The 9,934-nt window shown below is 38.4% G+C and overlaps 1 protein-coding gene and 1 long non-coding RNA gene across 5 annotated transcripts; both read left to right on the forward strand.

Annotated features, from left to right (window-relative positions):
* The first annotated feature begins 525 nt into the window (after positions 1-525).
* Positions 526-7,804, forward strand: Taf3 (TBP-associated factor 3). Of its 4 annotated transcripts, XM_017088688.4 has the most exons (9): positions 533-872; positions 1,067-1,585; positions 1,641-3,022; positions 3,086-3,374; positions 4,012-4,122; positions 4,178-5,028; positions 5,916-6,300; positions 6,362-6,842; positions 6,900-7,804. In XM_017088688.4, exons 1-9 carry the CDS (start codon positions 707-709, stop codon positions 7,018-7,020), a joined length of 4,305 nt encoding a protein of 1,434 aa, XP_016944177.2. In that variant the 5' UTR covers positions 533-706; the 3' UTR covers positions 7,021-7,804. The 4 variants fall into 4 exon arrangements, with proteins under 4 accessions (XP_036675455.2, XP_070853304.1, XP_016944176.2 ...); XM_017088687.4 differs by having other exon boundaries at positions 532-872; positions 1,641-3,374; XM_070997203.1 differs by lacking the exons at positions 5,916-6,300; positions 6,362-6,842; positions 6,900-7,804 and adding an exon at positions 5,100-5,198 and having other exon boundaries at positions 529-872; positions 1,641-3,374.
* Positions 7,805-8,061: 257 nt separating this feature from the next.
* LOC139353325 (uncharacterized) lies at positions 8,062-8,725 on the forward strand. Its single transcript, XR_011604548.1, has 2 exons — positions 8,062-8,446; positions 8,500-8,725. It is a non-coding gene; the product is annotated as an uncharacterized lncRNA (long non-coding RNA).
* The last annotated feature ends 1,209 nt before the right edge of the window (positions 8,726-9,934 follow it).

Genomic DNA, 9,934 nt, shown 5'->3' on the forward strand with positions numbered 1-9,934 from the left:
GTAAATGGGACCGCACACGCTAATCGATTCAGTATTCCAGTGTTTGTACTTGCCGTTTCGGGATTTTTTGAGAAGGGAATGCATTTGAACTGCGATGGCGCCGTTATAAGGAAATCTTCTTGGCAAGACCTGGCGACTGTTGCACCAAAAAATAGATTATGTACAAAAGAAAAACATTTAGAAGGCACATCATCCTGTTTAAACTGTTGCTTAAAAATGAATGTAGGTAGGTGTTATAATAGCAATCAAATAATCATTTGGCGCTGAAAACATTCCACATGCTAGCGTTCAAAATGTATTTAATTTCTGCGCGGTTTTTCGGAGTAACTGAATTGGCAAGTCCTCTTTTTTCGGATAGGGTTTGCTTATGCCGATCACCTGTTTGCTCCAGCGATTCACTATGCCAACAGGAATCCGCTTAATTCACTGTTGCGATTTGTGTGTGTAGAGTGTATAACGCCTGAAACCGATTAGATGCGAGAAGAAAAACAAAAGCATGGTAGGTAGTGATGTGTCGATCTCTCATCTCTAAATATTAGAAAAATTTAAGGTGTACACAAAAGAAAACATAACCGCTGCAATACAGTTTTTCATTGCCCAAGTTATAGTAACCGCCTGTGTAAAGCGTTTAATTGATTGTACATGTAACACGAGTCGGGTCAAGTAACTGCACGGCACGGGTGTGCCGTACACATGAAGAATAACAATGGCAGACAAATATGCTTCAGATTTGGCTCTTGTTGTTATTGCGCAGATAACACAAACTATTGGTTACAGCTGCACTCTGAGTGCCCCATTGGAGTTGTTGCAGGACATAATGCAGAAGTTTACGCAGGAGTTTGCCCGAGACCTCCATTGTAATATGGAACACGGTAGGTGTAGTTCACGACTCAATCTCAATCTACCGCTATACAAATTGTCCAGTAGTCTTGTTTTTATATGCTATGTACATTAAAAATTACTTGATGATAAGATAGCCTTCGGTGACTACATTTTGGTCGGGATCGTAGGGGATATTAAAACATTATTTAATTTAAATTAAAATTTGAAATATTTACTATTTTAGCAAATCGTATCGAGCCTAGTCTTAGGGATGCACAGCTCAGCATGAAAAATCTTAACATTAATGTTCAGGAACTGTTGGATTACATCGGGAATGTCGAGCCTGTCGGTTTCACCAGAGATGTGCCCCAGTTCCCTATCAGAAAAGCTGTGAATATGAACTTTCTTAAACCTGGAAGCGCAGAGACCCTGACACGGCCTGTCTATATATTTGAGTATTTGCCGCCGATGCAGGACCCTGAGCCGCGGGAGACTCAGGCCGAAGCTCATAAGGAATTTGTACAAAAACTAGAATTTGTGTCCAAGGCAGAGTTCGATGCGACAAGTCCGGTGGATAAACTGGGCACCAATCAAATCGATTCCCATTCTCCGAACGCGGTGATAAACTTTCCATCAAATTCCTTTGACTCGGACGTTGGTCGTTCAGTCCGTGAAATGAGCAGCGTTGTAATGACTACAGGCGGATTTATTAGTCCAGCCATCGAAGGGAAACTGCCAGAAGCCTTTATACCGGATATAATTGGTACGCCCTAGCCTTATGGTTTAGTTTAAGATACTCACGTAATCTGTATTTCTAGAAAAATTTAAAGGCTTAGACGCACCGCCTCCCTCGTTGATAGCTATCAACCATTTGGAACATTCTGAAAAAGAATTGGTTACATGCGAAAAAGAAGCAGCAGTAAATTCACGAAAAGTAATACCCCCCCAATATTCAGAAACTAAAAAGGTCAACCAAAATGCTGCATTATTGACAAGTGAAAACGCGGAGCCATCTTTGTTATTTTCACCTAACAATCCTCCGATGGCATCCGCGTTGTCTGCTGCAATATCGAAGAAGAACAGAAAACAGAAACCGGACTTAACAGGCGAGCCTGGTCAAAGGGATAAATCCTATAACTTTTTAGGAAAGTCTCAAGAAAAATCCCAACGAAAGGCTTTAAAAATGTATCAAAAACATTCGAAGAACCAAAATGACACTTCTAATACTCAAATGCTGCACATGAAAAAGTCTAAAAAGCGAGTCAATCGCGGAAACAGCTTATCCGATCCGAATAGAGTACATATAGAAAAGATGTTAAAGAAGCAGGCTAAGCATAAGCAAAAGAGTGTTCAACTTGATCTTGATGGGAAAAATTACTTACAACATTCTCAAACTATAAGCGACTTTCCCATTGAAGCGAACTTGAATACAGAAAATTCGATTCCAGTTGATATCCCTAGTGCGGCGCCTGTAGTTATGAAGCAGATTGAGAATGATTCTCAAAGTTCAGTTTTTCCAGTACAGCCAGGGGGAACACAACAATCGCAAGTATCATTGCCATCAAAAAAAAATGCATCAGAACCGGAACGAAGTAAGTTGGATATATTTAAGAAAATTTCTAAGCCCCGCACCCCCCGTCAGGATGGTGGAGCAATTTCGGTACCTCCTGGAATAGGAGTACGTGTATTTGGAAGTACTATAACTGCTCCGCCACTAATTAGTCTCCCATCTGGGACTACTATAACACCTACACCTTCGGTAGGGCTGAATCCGGAGAACGCAAACGTTCCTAATATGAAAATTAACCAATATGGTGTATTGGGTCAAACGCCATCTTCTCCTAAAGCCGACGTAGAAATGTCAATTATTGATTCGATGAAGCCAAAAAAGCGGGGCCGGAAACCTGGAGGAAAAAACCTAGTAAAACAAATAAATTTTACATCACATTCGCTTATGGAATCGGCTAAAAAGGAAAAGTCATCGCATGTAATTGCACTCCCGCTAGCGTCTTCTACGATGCTGTTATCACAAAATTCCTTAAACGTATCTATGCCAACAGAGCCTCTGAACCTGTGTAACACAGATCAGGCCTCTATCGAATATATACCAAACTTTCACGCAAAAGATAAAAAGGAAAGAAAAAAGTACAAACTAAAATATGACTCGAACTTACCACAAAACTTAAAGGAATTAAACAAGGTATATTCCCCCGAAACAACATCCTCAACCCTAACTAATTCAATACATCTTTTGAAACAAAAGAACGAAACAGCCTGTCCGGATCCATATATGACAGTTTCCAACACGTTATCCAATTCATCAATGTATCCTGGCAGCCAAACAGGAATGGTTCCATTGCTTCCTCTATTGCACTTTCCACCACGACCAGGATTAATTCCTTCAGGACCTGGTCTTTTTCCTGCAGTAACCGGACTGGTCGGCTTTGGAAATAATAACAACAGAGTCGGCATTGCACCGTTCATAGCTTATCCGGGCTCAGAAGGATCTGTTGCGGACACCGTTAGATGTCCACCAATTAAAGATTCTGCTGGTACGTGAAAATCGTAACATAACCTATTATAATTTGTATCAACCACATATCAAATATTTTAGTATACCTCAATATGCGTTTTAAAAATTATCGATCGAGAATTTTTAATACTTTAAGAATTCTACAATAGAAAAACAAGCGGGAATCTACGAAATGAATCACTAACGATATACTTTCTCAAACGTCCTGATTTGTAAATGGCTTTAAAACGTTGAAGACCAAATAACTTTTGAGTGCAGGTTATTTTTTTAACATTGTTTATGTTTACTATACTTGCCGAAGATTTTTTTATACATTGTAAAAATGATTTCATTTGTTAAGTTTAAATATTTGGAGCTATAGGACATCCGATCAGGATCATTTTCAAGCATTATCTGCGTGCACATATTTTATTACGACCTAAAAATTTTAATTTTGATATATTTTAACCTAACATCGCAAACGGTATTGAAATCGTCTGACAAATGGATATGGGACATATGATGATGACCTTTAAGAATAAACATACTTTATACGGTTGATAAGGTTAATACTATTTTGTTTTTAAGAAAGAAAGAAGCCTTAGGTTTGTTCGGTTAAAGTGCACAATAAAAATATTATTATTAAGCAATTGTCCTATTAATGAAATTTTTTCAAGATACTGGCACTGATCAATTCCTAAGGCGATCCGCACAGATGGACTTGCAAATTGATAGAAACTACTGCAATGTTGCTCCGTTGGTGCCAGACTCTATGAAATTTTCTGATTGTAAGTTTATTGGTAAAAATATAAGTACTGCAATATTAACTTAATTTAACTGTAGGTAAACCAGTAACTTGCGGTAATAGTGACATGGAAAATACATTTGCACCACAGGCTCCACCGAAATTTAAATCAAGACCATTAGTACAGGCTTCTGGAAATCTTGGTGATCCGATTGAGGTATCCGATGACTCAGACGAATCGATACAAAACAGACAGCTGGTTCAAAACAGATCTCCATTGCCTTCTCCAAACAACGCTAGAGCGAGCTTAGTACAATCACAGTCTCAATCGTTTGCGCCTCCATCATCTTTATGCGAAGACAAGAACCAACTGGATTTAAGGAATACTATGTCTAATTCAAGCTCAAGTGAAGCAATTAAGAAGTTAAAAAAATCAGTTAAACTGAACCTTCCCGATGTAAAAAACATAATTCACACCGCTGCTCCCCAGTCATCATTTCCTCAATTCAACTTGCCAAATTTTATAGGAGGTGATAAGTTTAGTTTAGCTGGTGGAGCGGATCTAATCCCTTTGGCGAGAATAGATTGCGGCTCGGCATATTCATCCCAAAAGGTGCCATCCAGTAGCTTGACAGGGGGAGTGGCTTCAGGCGTAAACCCTATTTTACCAAATCACATATCTGAAGATCAGCAATTTATGCCAACATTTTCAAACTACGATGATATTACTATTACACCCACCGGAGCGTTGTCGGTAGATCTCAAAGTGCGCAAACACCATAAAAAGCCAAAAAAGATCAAAGATGGAAAAATTAAAAAGAAAAAGGACAAAAAGGATAAATCAAAAAGAAAAGATCGAGCTGGGATAGCGTCTTATAAAAGTGACCGAAAAATAAAAGGGCTTGACAAAAAGCAAAAAAAGGAAAAAAAGAAGGATAAGGAAAAACAGGTTGGTCATAATTCCATTATATCAAAAGAAATTGTTAAGAATAAAAAGTTTTCCTGACCGATACTCGGAAGTACAAAGTTTTTCTCCCTTGACATTACACAAAATGTTTACTTCAAAATACCAATGGATTCAGTTCGCTTCAATAACTACAAAAGTATATGGATGGACACGTAACTGTGCTAAAACCTTATGCAAGTAATTTAGGCCAAATTTGCTTACAATTGTTTTTTAGGGCTAAAATCCAATTGAAAAACAATTTAAATGAATATTATTGGGACATAATATCTTAAAATCTACTGAATCAAAACGAATTTAATTTGTATCAGATATTTTTTATGGGATTACTTAAGGTCCTGGATTAAAAAAAATTGACAAAAAATAAATTTTCAATTTGAATCATAAAGCCCAATAATATTTAAGTGTAGTCTCTTAATTATATTTCTGTGAGTTTTTTTAATAGTAATACAAGTTTTTGTCTAAATTTTAAAATTAATGCGCAATAAAAATATGTTTTTTCCTACTTGTTGGTACGTAGAGGTGGTGCAACTCTGGTGCAATATACATGATATGGTTTTAATACTCTCGCATTTAACGTAGTTTCCTTAACATCACTAGGCGAGTTGGAATCTGTTGTCGATATGTCTTAAGAACTTTTTGGATATATCGGTAGTTTTATCGAATACCCAATAAATATCATAGAACGAATTTTTTCCAAAATGCCGTTTTAGGTTTGGTATAACTGCAAGGGTACATAAACTTAAACATAAACGATAAATTCCTTTCTCGTTCTTATATGGTTTTTGTGAGGATATTCTGGGTGGTGTCCACTGGTTACAAAGAAAAGCTTCTTTTTCGTTTTATTGCAAATGATTCATTTATCTTTTCAGATTTTAATTCATATTCCGGATGTCGACGAATTTCCCAGGGCGCCTTTAATAAACAACTTAGATCATGCCTCTACTCAAAGTGTACCCGTGAGTACACCTGTGATGAAATCAAGTCCAAAGCCAATAAAATCACCAATAACGGCCACTTGTGCAATGTCTCCAAAGATACAGCAGCCTCAATGTCAAATACCAAAACTAACACTAAAACTAAGTGGCAAATCCACAACGTTTCCGTCTCTTGAAAAAGAGAAAGACACGCTGGATACAGGAAAGGTTAAACCGCAAACTATACTTCCAGTAGAAAAGAAAGAGCGAGAGCGAGATAATTCTCCGGAGCTAGCCCGGTTTTCCCCATTGGTCACCGGGCCGCCTAAGAGCAAACAATGTACGTAGGGTTTTTAATTGATCACTTTAGTAACATGATAAAACCTTCACATTAATTTCAGCTGATACACATTTATTAGGCATATCAAATGCAGGACCTCTTTTAAGCAACAGTTCCGTTAATTCTACCCAAGTAATACCAGAACCTTCCCCAATACCTACGCGAACATCGCAGATATCCATAAGTCAAACCTCGTCCAGCTCAGCCGGTTGGCTGTCGAACCCTAGTAACAGTAATGCTGCGTCGTCCACGCTTTCGGCTAGCTCAGTTTTGTTACCACAGCAATTGATGTTGTCATCTAATACGATCATAAATAACTTCTCATCAGTAACGACCAGTAGTGGAGGGTCCGCGCCTAAAACTGGCTTGTTCAGCTCACCAGCAAATATTCCAGAAGAGAATTCACATATTGCAGAAACAAGTCGTCCATCGTCATACGTTGACGCCGAGGGTAATCGTATATGGATTTGTCCGGCTTGTGGAAAGGTAGACGATGGTTCTGCTATGATTGGATGTGATGGCTGCGATGCGTGGTATCATTGGTATGATAATACTGAACCCAATCTGCTAAATTTACTTACGATGATATTTCATTTTAGGATTTGTGTGGGAATTACTTTTGCCCCTAAGGACAACGACGATTGGTTCTGTCGCGTTTGTGTGACAAAAAAAAGAGTCCATGGGTCTGAGAAAAAAAAGAGGCGAAATAAGAAAAAGTAACTTTAACTTTATTTAGTTAAATGACACAGCCTGACAGAATTTCCTTCTTTTGGTTGTCCACGCCTGATGGCTTTTTATTTTTATAAATAAGGCTTTATTCAGCATAAGTTGTCACTACACCGGTATTCTCGGTGTGATTAAGTTAAGATAATAATAATTTTTATTCGCATATTTGCTTATATCACAAACATGAATCATATAGGTGTAGTGGCTTAGAAAAGTCTAGTTTATCGAAACAAAATGCTGTCAGGCCTAAGCAACCAAATGAGGAACATTCTGTCGCGCTTGTTATATACAGGGGTGTCACAGAAATCTCTTCCAACCAAATTTCCCCCTAAAAGTACATCTCTGTGTCACAGATACCGGTTTTAAAATGAGTAGACAAAAATTTTTTCCAAAAACCAGTCCAAATTTACTCCGAAATTCTATAAATTCTGTGAGATCGAGGATTTTGGTTTGTTGGTTTCAAAAGCAACCGTCCTCAAAACCGTCGACGGTTTGTGTGACACTCCTGAATATGTTCTGTAGTTTTTTTAACTTTAACCCAGACATACCGCACAGGACTTTGCTTCGTCATTATAGCAAGTTAATGCCTTATTTAACATTTTTTAAAATAGTTAAAATTGTTTTGCGATCGTAAGGCTCTCCGCATTCTATTACAGACGGAACTTCTAATTATAAAATCAAAATTTATTTGCCTTCACAGCTACTATTCGGTACGACAAATTTGTTGATATGTGCCCTAAATAAAACTTCGTATCTCTTAATAAAGTGATTGAACTCATTACTTCTAGTAAATGACCAACACAGAAATCGCATACAAAATTTGTAATTTATTTAAACGATTGTAAGTCGAATGCTTACAGGGACATCAAATAAAGAAAGTGGACCAGGTGGCCCATGTAAGAACGAGTGCGGCGCCTTCATCTGGGACAGACAGATGGTGAAGTAGAAAGTAACTACTACGACGCCATTGATTCCTAGTCAGACCACTGCGATTAGGGTGACAGCTTCCTAGCATAAAACTTTTAGCAGTCCTCCAATGTTGGATTTATTAAAAAAATCACATAGTTGAAGATGGAGATGGAAGGCTTAAGAGTTCCGAACAACGTAAGTATTGTCAGCGATAAGCAATAAACAAGTATACAAAAAACAAGCTGCTGCATTTGGGAGCCAGCACAGTTAGCAAGTAGCAGTCATCATACACAATTTTGTGCAACAAGCGCAGCGTTGACAGCGCGTGTACTGGCACCGGTGGGTGTGAGCATTCAGAAAGACATGACGACGACGTCAATAGCTGGATCCTACGCCTGCATGACACCGAATGGAAATACATGATTATTTGGAGGTCAGTCAGACAACAGAGCTTCATACCCGTTGCTCGTAGAGTAACGTAACTTTGCATTCCTCGGAAAGTGTGTGACAGGTAGAACGAAGCGTTTCCGACCCTATAAAGTGTATATGTATTTTCTTGACTAGGATTACTAGCCAAGTCGCTCTAGCCATGCCCGTCCGACTGGCTGTCTGTCGATATAAACGCCAAGATCTAGAAAACAAGCAATGGCGTTGACGAATCCAACGCTAATTGAAGACCTTGCGTACAAGCTCCCTACAAACAAGCGAGTGGAGTGGGAAAGGCATGCTGCTCTTCCCAGAGGCAGGGCAAAACGCCCCCGATAATAAATAATAATCAATGTATGTCAAACAAATCGTGTTATGCTTCAGATTTAGGGGTAATGTTTATTAATTAGCGTCGAACAGTGCTTAGAGACGATCGCACTTCCAACATACAAAAGTTCTGATATCAAAAAAAATTTATTATACGATCTCATTCAGCACACTTCATTAAAATGAACACCACGACTATTTAGGGGCCGTTCCTGGCAGGGGGGCCGCGAGTAGTGATGCCGGAGGACGGAGCCGATTCGCCAGGGTGACCTGGTCTTTAGGATTACTGTTCATTCTGTCTCCAAACTTGTCGGTTTGGATTTTAGTGAAGGGGTTCTTAACGGGGCCGGTGATTTTGGGTAGTACGCATCTGGTGAACAGGTTTATTTAGCGGCCATGGCGCCGCAGCCAAAACAGCTAATCGGTAGCACAATTGCTAGCACTACAAAAAACGAATTTATCAAAAATAAAATTCTTACGAATATATCATTCAGGACATTTATTTTTATTTTTTGAGAAGTAAAGTAAAATGAGAGGGAACTCACTTTTTATATTTTTGTTGTGGCAGTTTTTTCTGTAAGTTTACCAAATTTAAATATTTTTGGCTTTTTCAGAAATAATTAATTTTTAATAATGTGAGGCACTGGACCTTGCTTATTTAGTACTATATGATAGGCGTTCGAGAAACGGACCTTAAAAGCAATAGGGCGGCCCGACAAACTTGGTGACTGCTGACGACTTGACATTCACAGGACTGACGATGTACCAACTGCTTATACTTGGACTTGTTTCGGCGGCGACGAATCGAATCCCCCTCCCTACTAACATTTTCTACCTCTGTTGTTAAAATCCCGGTGCTCGTTTCGCATTTTGTCCCCGAGATATATACAAATCTCTGGCGCGTTCTGGCCACACAAATACAGCAGACCTGGCCGAAGGCAGCATTGATACCTTGAACTATGTTTTACATTAACACATTTTTTTTTACAAAATTCCATTTGAGGCCTTTATTAAAAAAAATAACTTTAGGCCTTCACAATAAGTTGTAAAACTAAGACAAGAAATACAATTCCCCAATTGGAGAAGTAGATTTGTTTATTTTAACGATATTTTACTGCATCTTTTATTTCTAATTATGCATCTGTAGTTTTGTATCAAATGACTTTTCAGTCCAATGCCATAAAGGAAATTAAATTTCTGCACAGGCAAGTCGCGTAATTTGTTAAACGACCTTTAAAATTGCAAA

This window comes from Drosophila suzukii, chromosome 4 (assembly GCF_043229965.1).
Source record: "Drosophila suzukii chromosome 4, CBGP_Dsuzu_IsoJpt1.0, whole genome shotgun sequence".
NCBI lineage: Eukaryota > Metazoa > Arthropoda > Insecta > Diptera > Drosophilidae > Drosophila > Drosophila suzukii.